The 22668-nt window shown below is 40.4% G+C and overlaps 1 protein-coding gene across 1 annotated transcript in view; it reads right to left on the reverse strand.

The window, feature by feature from the left end:
- Positions 1–22146, reverse strand: part of LOC141139204 (serotriflin-like) — a 37656-nt gene extending 15510 nt beyond the window's left edge. Inside the window, exons 1-6 of the mRNA XM_073625121.1 lie at positions 22038–22146; positions 20635–20698; positions 18578–18655; positions 12677–12808; positions 5626–5745; positions 3692–3779 (exon numbers count right to left, since the gene is read on the reverse strand). Coding sequence (XP_073481222.1) covers positions 3692–3779; positions 5626–5745; positions 12677–12808; positions 18578–18655; positions 20635–20691 — 475 coding nt within the window. The 5' untranslated portion in view covers positions 20692–20698; positions 22038–22146. The remainder of the gene's footprint in view (positions 1–3691; positions 3780–5625; positions 5746–12676; positions 12809–18577; positions 18656–20634; positions 20699–22037) is intronic.
- Positions 22147–22668: the final 522 nt, after the last annotated feature.

Raw genomic sequence — 22668 nt, forward strand, 5'->3', positions numbered from 1 at the left:
TAAGTAAGTAATATACAAATAATTATTATATATTATATTATATAAATCTGTACTCAAGCAGGTGGCTTAACGGACAAATTACGGAAGTCTGAAGTTATAACTTCCAACCAGTAATTTCACAGTAAATAGATAAATAATACATTAATATGTTATAACATATAGCATATAAATATATGATTTAGCTTGACTATAACAGCACCTTTTCAACAGAATCAGTTTCTCCCTCTTAACTGTGTGAGGAAAAACATGGGATTGTGGGTAAATCTCATACCCATAAACCCATGTTTTTCCTTGCAGATAAGAGGGCTGGGCTAGAAGGAAGTATTTGTCTTTTAGACACATGCCCCTTCTATGACACTGCGGTGAGAGGCGTGCCTCCACTGCAGCATTTTTATTGGACAGCTTGGGCCAATGGTACTGTACCATTGGTCCAAGGCTCCAAGCTGTCCTTTGAGCTCAGTGCCTCTGATAAGAAGTAAGGAGAGGCACTGTGAACTCATCCTCTCAGTCTGCTGCAGAGTGTGCCAGCTTGTATTTAAACTGGCTACCCATGTAGCTTCTGACAGTCTGCGCAAGGAGCCTCGTATCTCTGGAACCATAGGTCGCAGGAGCCCCAAATTTACCAGTGGTGGGGTAGGACTTAGGCTACATACCCCCCAAATTTGAGGTCTCTGTGACCCCAGGTCGCCGAGCTACGACCCTCAAAGCTCTTTTTTTTAGGTTCATGGTAGGTGAGGCCCTGCCTCACCCGCCTCCCCTGACTGCACATCCCTGCTTCATTGTGCATATGGGATAAGAGACAGCCACTTGTCTAGGTCTAACATGCAAGAGGTATATTTACTAAAGGCAAATCCACTTTGCACTACAAGTGCACTGAAAGTGCACTTGGAAGTGCACTTGGAAGTGCAGTCACTGTAGATCTGAGGGGAACATGCAAGGAAAATAAAAAACAGCATTTTAGCTTGCACATGATTGGATGATAAAATCAGCAGAGCTTCCTCTCATTTCAGATCTTCCCCTCAGATCCACAGTGACTGCACTTCCAAGTGCACTTGTAGTGCAAAGTGGATTTGCACATCTGGGAACACATTACCGTGTTTTGACCTGCAAATACTGTCTTTTCATTCATCTGCCACATCTTGTTGTCTGCTATACCTTGTGCTGCTTTCAATAAAGATCCATGCTGATGAAGATGGTGTTTGGTGAGTTCAGATATTTGATAAAGATTGTCCGCGGTGAGTATATATTGGCTTATGCAGGCCAAGCATAGAGGTCCCAGCAAGGAATAGGTCACTTTTACAACAGTTGGAGTCAGAATACTTAGCCTTTTGCTTCACCTCCCAATGCCTGGTTGACTGGATTCTAAAGTAGAACTATAGATAAAGCTTTTTTTCTTCATTTTGGATAGAGGAAGGGAGGATTATAACCCCTGTTTATTTTTGCCATCTGTGTCCCAGTTGGGGAGATTTCCCTTCACTTCGTGTCCCATAGCCAAACAGGAAGCTAGAGGAAATTCCTGCAAATTGAGGAAATTCCGTGGGGTCCCCCAGGCCACCAGAACTAGTGTCCCCATTGGAAGATTTCACCTCTATTACTTTTCTAGGAACAACCCAAAATGTCTTTTACTTTCACTTTCAATAATAATGGTAAACAGGACAATCTCCCAAACGGCGACACAGACAGCAATAAAAACCGACAGGCCTTCTAATCCATCTCCCCTCTATCCAAAGCTAAAAAAAAAGTTTTGCCTTTAATTATACTTTAGATGGGCACAGCAGCCCCATTTTTGAAAAATCCACCTATTTCAACAAATTACAAATAAGCAACATACCTTAAGTAACAAATAAAACAATGCCTATAAAAAAGTTGTCCCAATCTCCTGTAGGTGGTCTTTTGAGGATGTCAGTTTACCATAACCAATAGGAGCCCTCCCCTCTGGCTTGAAGGTTCATAACCTTAATGCATGCTACCAATCTCTGTTAGCCTAGGGCACCACTATAGGGATCCCCGAACCCATCTGCGACGGGATCGACATTTTTGCAACTAGTCATTGCAATCCCCATTTCCCCATACAGCCAGCTGCCATGGAAAATCACCCCTCTTTTACCCTATATATAGGAAGGGAGGGGGTCACAACTACTTCCTGCCCCCACACCTCTCAAGATGAATGGTCCTACCAACCTACTCAAACCACTTTTCATCTCCAACCTCAACCTGACCGACATCAGCAAATTGTTGAGTCTTTTCCTTGCACAACACTTCTCTTTTATAGATTTTTTTTTCTTTTTATTTAAGATTCCTTTTATTTTATAGTACATAGTACATCGTTAGTAAGGTTCAATAAAGACACTATATCCCTTTATGAAACCATAGCACATGATTACATATTTAGAAAATACAATATAAAAAGTGCAAAAATTTGTACAAATTATTATACAATACTTCAAAAAATGTTTCCTCCATTAGGCTAGGAGCACCAATATCCCCTAACCCCCCCCTGCTATGGGATCTACATTTTTTCAACTAGCCACTGCAACCCCCATCATCGCAGCCAGATACTATGGAACATTCCCTTGTTTACCCTGTAAATAAGAAAGGAGGGGGTTACAACTATTCCCAGTCTCTTCACATGGCAAAATTAAAGGAGAAGTATGAGTTTATGAAAAAAATAAACCTACATACCCACTTCAATGCTAAAGCTGTCACATGTGGGCTCTGAGACTGAGAACTGAGCAATCACATGACCACTGATTGCCCAGATCTTGGTTTGCTGGGAGCAGAGACTGTCAGTCACTGGTCTCTGCTCTCGCTGGAGCTCCAGGCTGGGGAGGGTGTGGGAGTAGCTGGCTCCGGCTTTAAACCATCCATAGAGAGGCCAGCTGTCAAATAAGCAGCCGGGTGTATCCTGGCAATGTTGTCGGGATCCTTCCCTAGCCTGGAGCAGCTCCCCCCCATCGGGTGCTAGTGGGCAATAGCCCACTATCAGTTGACACAGGTTACAGGAGAGCAAAAGTTGTCTTGAGATGGTAAGTGTTTAATGTCTTTATGGTGCTCCTGTAGGACCAGAACAAGTTGCAGATCATGGGATATCATGCAATGAGGTACAGGGAGGGTGGGATTATGGGATGGGAAAGAAAGGGGGGGGGGGGACAGTAAACTGGCCATTTGTTTAGAAAATTTGGAGACTCTTGCTGTAGGGTACTCTATGGTATGGACATCATGAATGAGTTTATATAGGTGCATTTTTAGACGTTGCTTTTTGTTGCCGCATTACACCATCTTAACCCTTCAGTGCCTTACATTCATTGTCCCATTCATGTCACCCCGAAAGCAGAGCTTTACCTGCATCTAGGCCTCACTGCAGCTTTACTGAAGTTATACAGTTTAAAGCAGTCCAGAAATCAGCTAAACTGACCACAGCCACAGAGTAGAAATGCATGTCCCTTGCCAGCCTGCTGCACCACTGCTTCTTTGTGTGGAAGCAGTGGTCTCTCTGCAGAGGTTAGTGGTGGGGACTGGTGTTACACAAGATGCAGCTCATAATTTTTTTAATAATATCTGTCTGTCTATAGATAGCATAAATCTAGAGGGGCATTTTAAATGTCAAGCTACTTTTATGTGTGTATACATGCAAATTTTCATATGAGCATAATATTATAAGGCATTCTATATAAAATATAAATTTGCTTACTTGGTATATTCCTAGGGGTAGGGCTGTGTCCTTGTATGCATTTCTGGGCCCAAGCGAGTGCACTTTTTGCAGCATCATCATTCCATGTCTAAAAAGGCAGATGTTAATTTGCAATATTTTTAATAATTAATAGTTAAGTTACCATCACCAGTAGTTCTTTGATAAGGGCTTCTTTACAGTAACAGCAGATAATGCAACCTTTTAGTCTGAATGGGAAAAACATGTGATCTCATTAAAAGGGGAAGCATATTTTAAAGAAAGCCAACCTGTTAGCAGATGGACACTCACCTTCCCATTTAGCAGATGCCATAGGAATTATAATGCAAATGGGCATTAAAGTGACACTAAGCAATATCCTTAGTCTCCATAAATCATCCATACAGATCCACTACTTAGTGATCCTGTAATTCATTTTTTCATAAAACCATTTCACTTTAGGAATTGGGGGAGTAAAGATACAATACTATCAGCATGCTGGAAAATGTTACAATGAATTGCTTTTACTTTTACAGACCTGCTGCAAACTGTGAAAAGACCTAATGCAGAGATAACTTTTGAAAATCAGTACTGGGATTTATAACTGCAGCGCATGTTTTCCTTAGTTTGATATTAGCCATGATGACTTTTGAATAGTAGTACAGAAACGTGCATAGCAGAAAAGAAGAAAAAAGAGTGCCTCTAAGTGCAGACTGTAGCAAAAAAAAATTTCAAAGAAAATAGCAAGCCACAAATGGCCATTCCCATTTTGTAGGTGAATAACAGGCTCAAAATAGAACAAAGTCACTGGGATATCTGGGCCGATCTTTGGCTGTTGAGCCGCCAGGGTTCACAGCCACAGGGATGGAGACACAGGGAAGCTGTCAAGGGTGGTACCAAAATGGCGCTAGAGTGCAGCGTGGTTTGCAGCGTCTACGCAATGACGTCACCGGGAAGAAAGAAACTACATGTTTCAGAGCATGCGTGCCGTCTCTACGCAATGACGTCACCGGGAAGAAAGGAACTATTACTATGTTTCAGAGTAGTTGTTACATCGTCACTGTGCTGCAAATAGCCTGAGCAGAGTTCTGGGAAGGGCTTAGCAGCTCCACCCACTACAGGCAGGAGGGGGCGGAAACAAGACCAGCCACACTTCACAAGAAGAGAAAGCAGCAGTGAGCGGTCTTTAATACAGGAAGCTCCTGCACAAATACAAAGTTTCACACTAGATTGCTGCCCAGCTGTGGAAAACATTCCCAAAGCATACCGAGATTCAGTGGCGTCACTAGGGGGTGGCTTTTGGGGCCACAGCCCCAAATCTGGGGCCCACAGCCCAGAGTCTCTGCAGGGGTTCCCAAGGGGAGGGGAGGCTTTTTGGGGACCCTGAAGTGGGGGGCTCTCTGGGGACCCTGATGCAAGGAGGGGCTCTTTGGGGACCCTGGTTTTAAGGGGAGGTTCTCTGGGGACCCTGATTTAAGGGGGGTGTCTGGGGACCCTGATGTAAGGGGGTGCTCTCTGGAGACCCTGATGTAAGTGTGGGCTTTCTAGGGACCCCGATGTAAGGGAGGCTCTCTGGGGACCCTGATGTAAGGGGGGGGCTCTCTGGGGACCCTGATGTAAGGGGGGGCTCTCTGGGGACCCTGATGTAAGGGGGGGGCTCTCTGGGGATATACACACACACACATATTACTGTATATACATGTGTATGCCCGCCCAAGTGTATGACTTTCTTTACTACGCTGCTATGGGCTCTAGCCCCAGATCTTTTGTAGACCTAGCAATGCCCCTGCCGACATTCAAGTAAGAATACACATGCCTCTTGTATTTAGACCATTTTTGTTTATCCTGCAGTCCTGCTAGATATTTTGGGGACTCCTTTGTTTGGTTGGACCCAACATTCCTCATTTCCTGTGTACACTTTATTATATATTAAATGTGGTTACTTGAATCTTACTTACCAGTTTAACCATATTGGATGCAGTTGGATTGGGATTACATCTATAATTATTATGGCTATCAAGAATGATTTTTCGATTGGCCTCAATGGAGCAATAAAAGTCCGATATTGGCTTATCTATCTGTAGAGATAAGGGTAAAACTAATCAAACAAGTATGTCCGATTCAGTAGAACAGAATGCCGAGTTCAAATGATACTAAACAGAGAAGTGTTAATTGCCATAATTCATTCACATAATACATATATATCATGGCAATGGATTTTGTATTTTATTGTTTTTTTATACCCTCTAAGTATACTATTCCTGCATCGCTGTTGTCTGGTCACATGATCTTTTCCTGTTCTATGGAATCTGCAGGGAAAGATCTTTGGGAGGGGCTTCTATTATGCCCCGTACACACGGTCGGATTTTCCGACGGAAAATGTGTGATAGGACCTTGTTGTCGGAAATTCCGACAGTGTGTAGGCTCCATCACACATTTTCCATCGGATTTTCCGACACACAAAGTTTGAGAGCAGGCTATAAAATTTTCCGACAACAAAATCTGTTGTCGGAAATTCCGATCGTGCGTACACAAATCCGACGCACAAAGTGCCACGCATGCTCAGAATAAATAAAGAGGTGAAAGCTATTGGCTACTGCCCCGTTTATAGTCCCGACGTACGTGTTTTACGTCACCTCGTTCAGAATGATCGGATTTTCCGACAACTTTGTGTGACCGTGTGTATGCAAGACAAGTTTGAGCCAACATCCGTCAGAAAAAATCCTAGGATTTTGTTGTCGGAATGTTCGATCAATGTCCGACCGTGTGTACAGGGCATACGTCTGCTGGTGTATGCTCTCTATGGTATGAGTCTGTGTCTAGCCAGCTCTGATTAGTGCTGTGCCAGTCACGTGACTAAAAAAAACAAAAAAAACTGTTTCAGAAGAGGATATCAAATTCGATTTTAAATATCAAATAACTGTTTTAGCTCCCAATAAATCTTTACATGGTTAGTATGGCTGAAAAAAAGACACTAGTCCATCTAGTTCAACCAATAAAATCTTAATTGAACATCAAATGTGTATTTTTTGGGCATTAACCACCTCCCGGCCGCACTATAGCCGAATGGCGGCTACAGCATGGGCCTTAATTGCCGGGAGGCTATCAATAGACGTCCTCCTGAGCATGCGCTGTCAGCACATCCCTGCGGGGTGCGTGCAGCACGCTCTGTGATCACCAAGTCAATGCGACTCGGTTGATCACAGAACACGCCGCGATCCCGGCCCCTTACCATGTGATCAGCTGTCAGCCAATGATAGCTGATCACGTGATGTAAACAGAAGATCGATAATAATTTTTTTTCCCCGATCAAGCTGACAGTGTGAGGGGGAAAAAAGCCGATCACCGGGTTCTGTCAGAGGGACATCGGTCCCTCACACAGAGAGTTGCAGCTGCCTTGTCTGTGCCCACCAGTGCCACCTGCCAGTTTCCACCAGTGCCACCTATCAGTACCCACCAGTGCCACCTACCAGTGCCCAAAGTGACACCTACCTTTGCCCACCAGTGCCACCTATCAATGCCCACCAGTGCTGCAAATCAATGCCCATCAGTGCCTCATCATCAGTGCCACCGATCAGTGCTGCCTATCAGTGTCACCTAACAGTGCCCATCAGTGCCACCCATCAGTGCCGCCTGTCAGTGCCCTTCAGTGCTACCTATCAGTACTCATCAGTGCCGCCTTATCAGTGCTGCCTATCAGTGCCCATCAGTGCTGCCTCATCAGCGCACATTAATGAAGGAGAAAAATTACCTGTTTTCAAAATTTTATAACAAACTATGAAACTTTTTTTTTTTTTTTCTTCAAAATTTTCAGTCCTTTTTCGTTTTTCTAGCAAAAAATAAAAAACCCAGCAGTGAATAAATATCACCGAAAGACAGCTCTATTTTTGTGAAAAAAATGATAAAAATTTAATTTAGGTACAGTGTTACATTACAGCGCAATTGTCATTCAAAGTGCGACAGCACAGAAAGCTGAAAATTGGCCTGGGCAGGAGGGGTGTTCAAGAGCTCAGTCGGCAAGTGGTTAATATGGTGAAGGCAGTGTCTGAGAGTTGACTGACACTAGCTTTCATTTTCTTCAGACGGTATCTGCATCCAAAGTTAATTTTTTTTTACTTTACAGGTATTAGCAATTACATTAAATATTTTTAAAGCATAGTGTTTTTGTGAGTTTCTTAATGCATGCAATCAATCAGCATACTATATCCCCTCTCAGATTGTTTAGCAATAGGTGGAGGAGGGAGGAGAGTTTCATATACCACTGTGTATACATCCACTTGTGTGACTAATATATAGTCACATGGGCTGCACAGATAGGAAAAAGGAGAAAATGAACAGCTTAGAAGGGAACTGAAACTGGAGCATGCTCTGTAGAAGACACCAGCTGGTCTACACAATCTCAATCTGGGGACACAGAGAAGATGCGAGGGACAGCTGAAGGCAGGATCAATCAGGTATATTTTCCTTTACACAAAACAAATGCCTTAGTGGCTCTGTGAGTATGAACACTCTGTATAGCATGTAATGAGCGTTTTTTATAGTCTGGGTTTAATGATGCTTTAAAATTGAAACGTTATGTAGCACTACCCCCGAAGGAGCCGCTTGGTATTGATGGGTCCTCTGTTCTCTGCCATGACTCCTCAAACTGCTTGGTCCCCACCTGGTTAAAGTTTGAAGGTTACTCACACCTGTGAAACTTAAAGCATTTGTTACCCCAACACTTAATTCCTGATATGTGCATGCTGTATCATGTACTTGTATGAGAAAGTATCCTGTTCTCTTTGTATTACTTCCTTTATGTGAAATCCCAGGTGTTCCTGCCAGCTCCTCTTCTTTCCTATTAAAAACTGACCACACTAAGCAGGAGAAAACACCATGGTCAGTTCTCTAGCTTGTTCTGATATGCCCTCATTCACTGGGAAGATCAGTGTGCTGCTGTTTCTCCTCCCTAGCTCTTATGCAGCTGAGAACCGAGGGAATGTAATTATTTATAAAAAAAGGGGGGGAAAAGGTATGTACAATGTTTTTTTTTATATCTATACAAAAATGTTTTGCCTTTCATTTCTATTTAAAACTAATGGGTTGTTTTATAAGTTAGCATGCTACCACTCTGTAAAAGTACACAGAAAGCAGGTCACAGGCAGTTGATTATAGATACCGTATATATTTGTGTATATACTTGTGTATAAGCCGAGTTTTTTTGTTATGCTGAAAAAGCCCCCCTCGGCTTATACTTGAGTGAGGCAGAAGGGCCCGGCTGTCTGGCGGGGATGGGAGAAGGCAGGGGAAGGTGCAGGGGAGCTCCTTGGCTGCACCAGCTTTTGGAATAATTATTTTAATTTTTTTTTATAATTATTTTTTGCATTGGTGCCCATTGTTGCCCAGGGAAGTGCCCACTCCCCCATCTGTGCTATTTTTTTGACAACCCCCTGCCTATTAGCCCAGAAAATGGGTATCTTTTATTTGACAGATTAAGGTGATTCTAAAGACTGAATATTTTTTACCTTCATTCTATGCATTAAGTTATAAAAAAACCTTTCAGGGTGTAGCTCCCCTTCTAATACAGTGGAACCTCGGATTGCGAGTAACGTGGTTAACGAGCGTTTCGCAATACGAGCGTTTCGCAATATGAGCACTGTATTTTTAAAAATCGTAACTCCTTTTGCGAGTGTTGTCTTATAAAACAAGCACGATTCAGGCCAAAGCGTGTGCAGTACCGCGTTTGGCCTGAGGTGGGGGGCGCAGGTACCAAGCGCCGTTCGGAAACGCACAGAAAGGCCCGAGGACAGCTCGGCTGACCTCAACAAACCTCGGGAAAGGAGTCTTTCCGAGGTTTGCCAAGGTCAGCCGAGGTGTGCCTTTCCGGCCGTTTCCGAGGCTCTCCGGCGCCCCCCCACCTCTGGCCGCATGCAGTATTGCATGCCATTGAAGTCAATGCAGAACAAATTATTTTAGTTTCCATTGACTTCAGTGGGGAAACTCGCTTTGATATGCGAGTACTTTGGATTCCGAGCATTTTCCTGGAACGGATCATGCTCGTAATCCGAGGTTCCACTGTACTTACCTGAGCCCGCTCTCGATTCAGCTCTACATCCTCATTGGCTCAAAGACAGCAGAAGTGTCTTTGACCAATGGGTCCCACTGCTGTCACTCACAGCCAGTGAGGAAGGAGCGGAGTTGGGGCCGAGCCCCGCTCTTTGGGGGACATTAACTAAAAGTAGGGCACACAGTATCTTGTGCAGCTGTGCATGGGAGCCAATCAGCTTCTAACTTCAGCTTGTTCAATTAAACTTTGACAATAAACCCTGGAAGCTGATTGGTTTCTATACAGAGCTGTCCCAGATTCTGTGTGCTCCAGTTTTAGTAAATCAACCCCTTTGTGTTTTATGAACAAACAGAATGAGGCTCAGGAGTGAGCACACATGAGTTCCCTATAGCAAGTGGCTTGCTATGGGGCACTGTTTAGTAGGAGGTGGATGGAGGGCGCGTGATCAGACGCTCACATCAAGACAGGTTAGGTTTAATCATGTATATGGAATACAAACATATAAAAATTAAATCATACAATTACTATGTTGCATAAAAATACTTGCCTATCCCAGGCAGAAAGATACACCACTTTCAGGCATCCACGGCTCCAGCTACCTTAACCACCTCAATACCAGGCCAATTCTGACACTTTGCTCCTACATGTAAAAATCATCATTTTTTTGCTAGAAAATTACATAGAACCCCCAAACATTATATATGTTTTTTTAGCAAAGACCCTAGAGAATACAATGGCGGTTGTTGCAACTTTTTATCTCACACAGTATTTGCGCAGGAATTTTTCGAACGCGTTTTTTTTGGGAAAAAAACTGTTTTGTGTTTAAAAAAAAAACAAAACAGTAAAGTTAGCCCAATGTTTTTGCATTTTGTGAAAGATGAAGTTACGCCGAGTAAATAGATACCTAACATGTCACGCTTCAAAATTGCACACGCTCGTGGAATGGCGCCAATGTTCGGTACTTAAAAATCCCCATAGGCGACGCTTTAAATTTTTTTACTGGTTACATGTTTTGAGTTACAGAGGAGGTCTAGGGCCAAAATTATTGCTCTCGCTCCAACGTTCGTGGCGATACCTCACATGTATGGTTTGAACACCGTTTTCATATGTGGGCGGGACTTACGTATGCGTTCGCTTCTACGTGCGAGCACACGGGGACAGCGGCGCTTTAAAAATTTTTTTTTTTTTTTTTATTGTTAATTATATTTTATTTTTTTTTATTTTGACACTTTTTTGCAAAAAAAAAAAAACTGATCACTTTTATTCCTATTACAAGGAATGTAAACATCCCTTGTAATAGCAATATGACATGTCAGGTGCTCTTAATAGTGAGATATGGGGTCAATAAGACCCCATATCTCACCACTAGGCTGGGAAGCCTGAAATAAAAAAAATAAATAAAACGATCGCCGCTTCCAGGCCGAAGCGGCGCCGTTTTTTTGAATGGAGAGGCCGGGCGTGACGTCATAACATCGCGCCCGGCCTCCGACGATCATAGAGACTCCGGGGACCATCTGGTCCGCCGGAAATCTCTATGATCTACATCCGGCGCCGGCGGATCCGCTATCCGACTCACCGATCGCTGAGTTGAGTCGGTAGAAGCACCGGAGGGCGGCGGGAGGGGGGGGACGTCCCCTCTCGCCTCCCATAGGAACGATCAAGCGGCGGAACGGCCGCTATGATCGTTCCTATGGTGTAGAGATTCGCCGGCTGAAACCGGCAATATCTGAATGAAGTCTGTAACTACAGGCATCATTCAGATATACCCGCCCAAAGCCCAGGACGTCATTTGACGGTGGGCGGTGGGCTAGCGGTTAAAGGACACCTCCTCCCCCTTCCAACTTCCAGGATCAAACGGCTTCCCACCCCTAAGGACGTATACAGACTGCAGCTGCTCCTCCATACCTACTGGAGACAGGCATATCCAACAGCCAAGCACCACCGAAAAGGAAAATATACATATCTAATACATTCATAGAACGTCTGGACGGGGACTGGCATGGAACTTAGAATAACTAAATATCCGTTACAGGACATACCCTCCAACTAGCCACCCCTTCCCATGTACACATGTCGGCCTACCGGCCCATACAGACTGTGATCCTGTTCTCCTGGCTCTGAGGTTACCCTCGAAACGCGTCAGCCTTTTTTAATTACCTGCCTCAACATGGGCATACCCCAATTTTAACTTTTTAGTGCTTATTTTGTTACCCGTTTTTATGCAACGTAGTAATTGTATGATTTAATTTTTATATGTTTGTATTCCATACACATGATTAAACCTAACCTGCCTTGATCTGAGCGTCTGATCACGCGCCCTCCATCCACCTCCTACTAAACAGTCTTTTCCAGACCACCCCTGGTCAGTTTAGGCAGCGGGACACGCTCTGTCCTCTCCTCCGGTCCTCCCACTTTTTACAAAAACTACCCTTCTCTTACAACAAACGGCCTCACTAGCGCAGGAGTATTTCTCACCATACCTTGTCCACATTTTGCATTGCTATGGGGCACTCAGCAGGGGGGAGGAGCCAGGAATGTTAGTGGGGGGGGGAGCCAGGAATGTTGGTGGGGGGGAGGAGCCAGGAATGCCAGCGGGGAACCTGAGAAGAGGAGGATTGGGGCTGCTCTGTGCAAAACCAGCAGGTAAGAGTAACATGTTTGTTATTAAAAAAAATGTTATTTAAAAAAAAAAAAACATACCTTTAGTATTAATTTAAGTTCCCATTGATTTCAATAGGGTTGGGTTCAGTATCTGAAGTTCCCTGAACTGAACCCAGGGCATTTTGGCTCATCCATACTCTCCATATACTAAAACATTTTCTTTTCTGACTCCAAATAATAACCAATAACTAAAGATGTGTCCAGATGACTCTAGGTCCCTATAATAATGTCCACAGGTCATTCTATTCATTTTAGACTCCCCATAGGAAACATTTGCCTTTACATTTAAACAATTGACTTACCAATTTCTTCACAATGTCTGCAGGCAGATTCACTTGTCTTCCAGCTGACCTTTTCTTTACAGTTTTATTGTGTTTTGCATTGTTATATTCTTCCTCACTAGGTGGCAAAAATGCCGCAGAGCTGTCTGAAAACTGTGAACAACCAAGGTTACAATAAATGCATGGATGACATGGAGATTACGTACAGTAAGCCTGATTTGTTAAACCTTGATACAATATCAAGCTGTTTAGTATCTGTGAAAATGAATTTTCGCTGGTAATTAACACCCATTATTGACTAAAAAGTCAATAATAAGTGTAAATTACAATTGAAAAATTATTTGCTGGTAAAAAGTGTATGCAAAAATATTGCTTAGGTACTGAATCATGTTAAATTATATGTATAGAATATTTGTTGTTGTGTTAGTGTTTTTATTACAACAGTTAAAACCCTTGTTATTTTTTTTATTGCTGTCTGTGACCCCCTGGGGAGAATATCCCTTACTTACCATCTCAGAGACACAATAGGAAGTGGGGAAAATATCTCTGAAGTAAAGAAAAACCTCTGTTGGTCTGTTGTCACCCAAACAAGTGTCCTAATTGGAGAATGTGCCCTTTATTACTGTTCTGGTGACAATCCAGCATTTTGGATTTGTCCCACTTCCAGTCTCGAATGGTCACCAATAAATTTGAGAGGGTGAATCGTCCTATCTGGGACCTATAACCCAATAAAAGGCTCCAGTGCTTCCCTATTTTATCCAAAACTGAAAAAATAGTGTTATGCCGTGTACACACGAGCGGACTTTCGACGGACTTTCGATGGAGTTCCGAAGGAGTTCTGACGCAACGGACTTGTCTACACACGATCACACCAAAGTCCGACTGATTCGAACGTGATGACGTACGACCGGACTTGCTGTTGAAAAGTCCGGTTGTGTGTACACGACATAAGATACACTTCAAGCCCCTGTTCACACTGGTTGTCATGCGGTTTGACAGTTCCAAATTGCATAACAATTCACACACCCATTTCTGGCAATGGAACCGTTCACATCGCCATGACTTATGTCACGTCCGTCAATCTCGTCACTGGCTTCCCCTACCGCACCGTAATAAAATGAAAAATACTAACCACAACATATAAGACCATCCACAATATCGCCCCCAGCTACATCACCAACCTCATCTACAGATATCACCTAAATCATCCTCTCCTCTCCTCCCAGGACCTTCTGCTCTCTAGCACCCTTGTTACCTCTTCCCATGCTCACCTCCAAGACTTCTCCAGAACCTCTCCCATCATCTGGAACTCCCTGCCCCAGTATGTCCGGTAAGCTCCTACCCTGTCTGCCTTTAGGCGATCCTTGAAAACTCACTTATTCAAGGAAGACTACCCCAACTCCACCTAAGAACTATACCCGAGTCACCTCCATCAGATCATCCCCCGCAGTTATTACCTTTCGTACCACCTCCTTTGGATTGTAAGCTTCATGAGCAGGGTCCTCCTACTCCTTCTGCATTGAACTGTATTGTAATTGTACTGTCTCCCTTTATATTGTAAAGCACTGCGTAAACTATTGCCGCTATATAAATCCTGTATAATAATCATAATAATAATAATAATAAAAAGTAGGATTGTGCCAATAGCGATACTGGTATCGGAATAGGTATTTGCATGAGCATCGGTACTTGTGCAATTGCTCGATACCTGCAACCAATACTTTCAGGCTGGGTTCTTTCAGCTGTTCCCCAACGAACAGCTAAAACGTAAAAAAAAAAAAAAAAAAAGCTGTCAATTATCAGTTGTTAAGGAATAGGGCCATTGCGTTCTTAACAATGGATGACTCATTTAGCTGTCAGTGGGGTTCCCCTGCTGGTAGCTGAAGTGTAAATGAAGTCCTGGCAATTGGAGCTGTCAAGAAAAAAAAAAAAAAAACTGGCAATGTTTATCAACAACATTGCTCAGCTGCTGAAACAGAAAGATAGGAAGAAACATTGTTTCTTTTTATCTACTCTTCTGTTTATTTATTTACAGATCAAAGGGCTGACTTTGATCTGCAGATGAAGTCAGTTTAAAGCAACCTGTCAAGTAAAAAAAAAAGAAAAAATTATGAAATTGTTCCTCTGTTTAACCCCTTATTAACCCTTAATTTACTCTAATCAGCCTTATTAACTCCTTATTCTCCTTCTCCATTTAATTATTATTTTTCTGCTGATTTTGTTTTGTTCACTTCTATTTTATAAACTATTAATAATTAAAACTTTTTTTTTGTTTGCTTTGTTTGTTAATATTTTTACACCTTTAACATATATTTACACATTTCACAGTGAAAAAAGCACAAAATGAAAAAAAAAATACATTTATTTAATTTGTAAATAATGCTGTTTACGCTGACAGCGTAAACAAAAAACTTGCAGCAGGTATCAGCAATTGGTATCGGCGAGTACTAATAAAAAGGTATCGGTACTCGTACTCGTAATTAAAATGATATCAGTGCATCCCTAATAAATAGGTTCCTGCCCTTCTTTTTACCGATTTCATCTGCACTTCATCCTGCACTTCTTTTTACCGATTTTACCTGCACTTCTTTTTACCGATTTCATTGCTTCTGACTTCTGACTTCTGTTAAATGAAGTTGCAAGCTGCAATGAAATCGGCAATGCAAATCGCACTGATGTGTGACTTTGAAATCGCACTGAAGAAGCACGATTTCAAAGTCGCACCAGTGTGAATCAGGGCTTAAGGGATCCTAGTGTATGAAAAATGATGCCCCTGGTCTCCTATCTTCGACATACAGACACTAATTATTCTGTTGTCCCAATATGAAAAAAAAACGTAGTTCTAATTGCTCTCCTAGTTTTAATTATGCTCCTAGGGCAAATTGCTCTCCTTGAGAAAACACAGGAAATGTGCACAAAACACCGGACAGCTCTGAATTTCTGACACGATCTTCAAGTATATTTTGCCCATATCAAACAGATATAACAAAATGTTTTTAATGGTAAAATTTCCAAACCAAAATGGAGCAAATAAGAGAAGCTTATTATTGGGGTTTACATACATTTTTAGTGGTGGTGCAGCCTTCTGTGCCAGCCACAGTAAAGGAATTGGAAGAAGGCCAGGGTTTAGGGGGAATGGGCTTTGGCATATTAATTATTAGAAAGAATCCAAAATACAGTAAGCACTAGATGAAAAAATGTGTATGGCAGCTGGCACGGAAAAAGGTGACTATTCAACCTTCAAATACCACCAAATTGTGATCAAAGGTACAACATGAATAGCTATTAGTAAAAAAATGTCCAAAATGGTGAACATAAACAAATAATCATCAGTCAGATAACAGCTGGGTTATTCAGTATATCCAAAGAACTCCTCCAGGGGTAAGTATGGAGTGTCAGAACACTCACCAAACATCAACCAAGTATCAGCATTGAAAACAGAGAGCAATACACCCTAAGTATATATATAATACTAAAGCGCTGAAGTGAATATATAAATTTAAATTATGTGATAAATTATTAGAAGATAACCAAATGATACAGCTGCAATAAATAAAACGTGTGCTGACAACACAAGTGATAATGATAAAGAAAAAAAAATATATATATATACCGTATATATATAGATATATATATATAATATATATATATATCTATATATATAAATAATGCGCTATAAATCGACCTTCTAATAGTGCACAGTGCCTCAAAAAAATATATCCATGTGCAAATAATGATAAACCAACTATTCAACTGATGAAAAATATAAGGATTGATATATAAAGAATGTGCCACAATAAAAAACAGTACAAAACCGATTAATGAGCTCAAAGTCTTTGCTAAACAAACAATTAAACAGACTTCAATAGACTTCAATAGATGATCATAATGATAGATGGTCAAATCAGAAGTTCAGCTACTTGTTCATTAGTGCTGGACTGGACGTGAGCCTGGTATTTGTTCCCGCAGTACTCAAGGAAAGAATGGGAAAAAAAAAAAACACATTCTTTATAAATCAATCCTTATATTTTTCATCAGTTGAATAGTTGGTTTATCATTATTTGCACATGGATATATTTTTTTGAGGCACCGTGCACTATTAGAAGGTTGATTTATAGCGCATTATTAATATACCCAAAGTGTTGTCAGATGCTTCTCCACAGCGATATCCCTCTACCAAAACTATGCACTCACTAGCAGATGAACCAAGGTGAGACTTGTACTGCTGTTAAGTCGTATGGTGAATATGAAGTCTGCTGTGTTGGTTCCGCGATCACTTCTAGTGGGATATACACTGTGTAAAGAAGCTCACCAACAGGAGCCAAAGTAGTGCTCATATGGTGTAGTATTTATTGAATAAAAGAAAGGTACATGTACACATGCATAAAAATGGCCATAGAACTGTCTCCCATTGGTGAGCTTCTTTATAACCCACTGGAAGTGATCGCAGAACCAACACAGTGGACTTCATATTCACCATACCACTTAACAGCAGTACAAGGCTCATCTTGGTTCATCTTCTGGTGAGTGCATAGTTTTGGTAGAGGGATATCACTGTGGAGAAGCATCTGAAAACACTTTGGGTGTATTGCCCCCTGTTTAAATGCTGATACTTTTTGGTTGATGTCTGGTTAATGTTCTCATACTCCATACTTACCCCTGGAGGAGTTCTTTGGATTTACTGGATAACCCAGCTGTTATCTGACTGACTATTTGTTTATGTTCACCGTTTAGACTTTTTTTTACTAATAACTATTTATGTTGTACCTTTGATCACAATTTGGTGGCTCAGTTCCACTGTTTGGACATATTTATTTGTTTAGGCACTAAATATACCACTTATTAGCGCTGCACATACTTTATTTAATATTAATTATTAGAGATGTGCACAACAGAAAAATATGTTTCATTTCATGCGTTAAGTAAATCTTTTTGTTTTTATCATAATTGTTACGTTAGAATGGTTCTTTTTTGGAACGATATGTTATTTCAGGAGAGTATACTGTATATTCATTGTTCCGAATCGATTTGTATTTTGGAAGATTAGCTATATTCATTTTAATATGTTATTTAATTATTTCCACCCACAAAGAGAAATGGAATGAGCTCATTGGATGATATCGACTGGAGTTGCATAATAAATTCTGGATTCATTATGTTATGATTCAGAGATTCCGATGGCTCCACCACCAACCCAAACACAATACATAGGAATCATCTTATTTTACTTTTGTACTTTTGTATCTTACTGTATTTATTACAATTTGTTTCTATTTCATATGTATAATAATGAAAAATGTCAATGCAAAAAGATTATCCAAGAGTCAAAGCCTACCACGCCGCTCTCATCTGAATAAAACAAATGAATTTGAATTAATGCGCATTTGTTTGTTATGTTATTACGTTGAATTAATTTCCTTATTTCCAACTGCCTTTGCTTGTTGGGCTACGCACATAGAAATTAAATTAAATGAGTTCAAGTTCAACCCCAACAAAAAAAGAATCTTACTAGAAGTTTCATGCTACACTCACTAGAATAAAAGCAAATGGATCCAAATCGATTCAGATAATTTGTTATGTTATTTCAGATGCTTTAAGCATTAACAAAAGTCCCAAACTATCGCATCATGTCATCCGAATGAAATTAATTATTTGTTTTTTTTTATAATTTATTTTGTATTCGTTGAAATTTTTTACTATTGTGATTCGGAGTTTCGGATGCATGCGAAATGCCAAATCATGCAAATTCTGTCTGAATTTTGATTTGTAACAAAACAAATCACACATGTCTATTAATTAATATCTTTTGATATTCAGTTTTTTTCTGGGGATGTTTTTTTTATATCTATACACAAATGTTTTGTCTTTAATTTCAGTTTTACAAGGTGAGGGTTTACAATCACTTTAAGACAAATTACTTACCTCAAATGGGGCATTTTCAGAATATGACCCTACAACCTTGTTGGTATTTTGACCATGATTCTCTGTATTTGGGTTACCCTAGAAATAAAAAATAGTAATAAATCGGGCAACAAAACATGATCATGTTAACCCCTCTGTCCTATCAAGAACAGGAACCCCAAAGCACAGCAAAGACTCCTTCACAATCTAGTCCAATACAGAGTGAAAATAGCCATAACACAGCAGAACGTCCTCTGAAGCGAAACATTTATTCCATATTCAAATTATATCTTAGGACCAGTTTTACTTTGGATGACCTTTTTGCTCAGTGGTTCTTTTTTGCTCTTTAGCAGTCATAAATGAGCAGTCACCCTAATCTCTGGGGGCTGATTGGTTTCAATTGTGTCTTCCTTTGCAGATGTCCTGACTTCAGTTTCCACCAAGCCTGTATGTAGGACATATGCTTCTTCTCTTTGTTTTCACACAGAAAAGCGGGCGAAGAGTGGGGATTTCAAACCCCCAGGCTAATGGACAGGCTGTTTGGTTACTGACAGCATCTTCAGAGGTAGATTGATTAATAATTTACGAGTTTTGTTAGTACCAGGAACTCTGGACTTTTGGTGGAGGTTGAGTTGTTTGGTGGTTTTTCAATATTCTCAATATAAGCTAAAGTGTATCTCTAGCCACAATCTTTTATTTTAAGTTTTGGGTAGAGTAGGCAATTGCAAGAACCACTTTCTGGTTTTATTTTTTTTTTCTGCTGTCTCCTATTATGTTCATTTCACTTCCTGTCCTGGAGACACTATAGGAAGTGAGCTGTAATCTTATTAAAATAATGCTTTCCCAGTACTATCAGTCTTGCTGACAGTGGTCACCAGGACAAATAAAGAAGATGGCTTTCCCCAGAAGGAAAAAAGACAGGCCAGTAGCCTAAAATGGGTTCTAACTCTTCTACATTCTAAGCACTAAAATAATGGGGTTGTTTTGCTAAAGGCAAATAGACTGCACACATTTCAAGAGCTTGGTATATGAAGGGAGGCAGGCCTTCTCGTTCACATCAGTGACTGATCTCACAAATGGGCTCTGGAAGAATGGTCAAAAATTCTCATAGACACACTCCTAAACTTTGTGGACAGCCTTCCCAGAAAAGTTGAAGCTTTTATAGATGCTAAGGGTGGGTCACCTCAATATTCAACCCTACAGCCTAAGACTGGGATGCCATTAACGTTCATGTGCGTGTAAAGGCAGGCCTCCCAATACTTTTAGTAATATAGTATATATATATATATATATATATATATATATATATATATATATATAAAAATATAAATATATACACACACACATACCTTGTACTGTGGGCGATTCTGGGTCTAATAAAAGTGGTCCTTTTTTACCTCATAAAAGTGATCACATTTTTTAAAAAGAACAGTGTAAAAATACAAAATAAAAAGTAAAATTAATAAGGAAAAAAAAATTTAAGGCGCCCTGTCCCTCCAAGCTCGCGTTCAGAAGTGAACGCATACGTAAGTTGCACCCACATATGTAAACGGTGTTCAAACCACACATGTGAGGTATCGCCACGATCATTACAGCAAGTGCAATAATTCTAGCGCTAGACCCCCTTTGTAACTCTAAACACGTAACCTGTAAAAAAATTTCAAGCGTCGCCTATGGAGATTTTTAAGCACCATAGTTTGTGGCCATTCCACGAGTGTGCACAATTTTAAAGTATAACATGTTAGGTATCTATTTACTGGGCATAACATCATCTTTCACATTATACAAAAAAATTGGGCTAATTTTATTGTTTTTTTTTTATTATTCAAAAAAAGGGAATTTTTCCCCCAAAAAATTTGTTTGTAAGAACGCTGCGCAAATGCGGTGTGACATAAAATATTGCAACAATCGCCATTTTATCCTCTAGGGTCTCTGTTAAAAAAATATATAATGTTTGGGGTTTCTAAGTTATTTTCCTAGCAAAAAAATACTAATTACTAACTAATAACTTGTAAACAACAAGTTCCAAAAAAGGCCTGGTCTTAAAGTGGAACATCATTTTTATTTTTTATACATACGTGTACTACTGGGCAATTCAGAAGCTCCAAGAAACACATAAAAATAAGCAGCAACATTTTCTTTCTGTAAAAGAAAGTGACATCAGTTAGTTAAATTGTTATCATCATCATCAATATTACTGTTATTATTATATTACATATACATGCTGTTATAAACAGTAGTACAGCTAAATGATCTAGTTTTGCTGCCTACCTCATCTACCTGCAAATGTATTATCTATGCTCTACGAGGGGAGGCCAATAAGTTCTTACCGCCACCATGATCTAGATGTGCTAGGGATCTGAAATTTTGCAGGTTTATAGGTGGATATCTTAGTAATATGCATGCTATTTTTTGTTTTTGTAGGTCATTGTAAATTATAATTAGAGCCAAGAGAAATGGAGTAGGTGTCATGCCAGACAAAGTTGAATACCGAGCCATGATTAAAGGATGAATGTAGCACCGTAGCCTTTTTGGGGGTGGGTGATGAAGCATGTTTCCATGTTTTACTTATTTCTTTAGTCTCAGGATCATATAGATATATCCAGCTTTCATCCCTGGTCCATACACAGCTGACATATCTTCATGGATTATTTGGGCACATTTCCCTTAAGGAACCTAATCACAGCTCGGTATTCAACTTTTTCCGGCATGACACCTACTCCATTTCTCTTGGCTCGAACTATAATTCACTACGACCTAAAAAAACTAACATTGACATGCATATTACTAAGATATTCCTCTATAAACCTTTACAGGTCGTGGTGAATTATGGTTCGAGCCAAGAGAAATGGAGTAGGGGTCATGCCAGAGAAAGTTGAATACCGAGCCGTGATTAGGTTCCTTAAGGGAAATCGGCCCAAATAATCCATGAAGATACGTCAGCTGTGTATGGACCAGGGATGAAAGCTGGGTATATCTATATGATCCTGAGACTAAAGAAATGAGAAAAACATGGAAACATGCTTCATCACCCACCCCCGCCATGCAACATTCATCCATTAATCATGGCTCGATATTCAACTTTGTCCGGCATGACACCTACTCCATTTCTCTTGGCTCTAAATATAATTCACCATAACCTACAAAAACAAAGCTTGGCATGCATATTACTAAGATATCCACCTATAAACCTGCAAAATTTCAGATCCCTAGCACATCTAGATCATGGTGAGGGTAAGAACTTATTGGCCTCCCCTCGTAGTAGTAGGCTTTTAAAAGAAAATGACAAATGATTAAGGGAGCTTATCCAATTTTTTCTTTTCCAGTACAGTTTAGAAAAGATGCTAACTCTTCTGTCTGTCATTTAGTGAACCACCCGAGGAAGTTAATTCTCATTCAAAAATGCAATTGATATTCATTTGCCAGTACATGATTACCGAGCATATCCTACTAATGAGCTTGTTATTTTCTGTTATATTACCTTGTTTCAGAGGTGGTTGCTGGTTTCCGCAATGGTTTGTATAGGAGTGAGCCCTCCAAGTAATGTTGGCTATCTGTACCAGTATACCTGTATATATAAGGCAGGTCAAGGAACACTTCCTTCCCAACTTCCTGTTTGCTTTTTAGTTTTTTTTTTTTTTAGTCTTCGAGACACAATGTAACAACGTAAACTGATAAAACACCTGGAACACAGTATGTTTCCTCGTCGTGTTACAAAAAATGCATGACTCCCTGTAGACATAATTTCGGTGGAATGTTTATTGTGTACATTTTCTTGTTGTGATTAAGTAATACTAATTACAGCTTTTCGGGTGTAAAATAGGTATAGTATGTGACAAGGTAAGGCTTTGTGACTTTTCACCTACATGGAACACACGTGTACACGTTTTTTTTTTTTTTTTTCTCCAAGAACGATGTAATAGATACAAAAAGGCAGAGAGCTTATTCCTGTGCGATTTGGTGAGGCTGGAAAACTCACCTTGTACAAAATGGCCTGGATCCATGACCCACTGACAGTTTACAGATCACATGGCTGTAAGAAATGTCACTGTGTCCAGCATATATATTGTATTTTGTTTAGTACCCATTTTAAATAGTTATAGCAGAATTCA

The sequence above is a fragment of the Aquarana catesbeiana genome, linkage group LG04, assembly GCF_042186555.1.
Source record: "Aquarana catesbeiana isolate 2022-GZ linkage group LG04, ASM4218655v1, whole genome shotgun sequence".
NCBI lineage: Eukaryota > Metazoa > Chordata > Amphibia > Anura > Ranidae > Aquarana > Aquarana catesbeiana.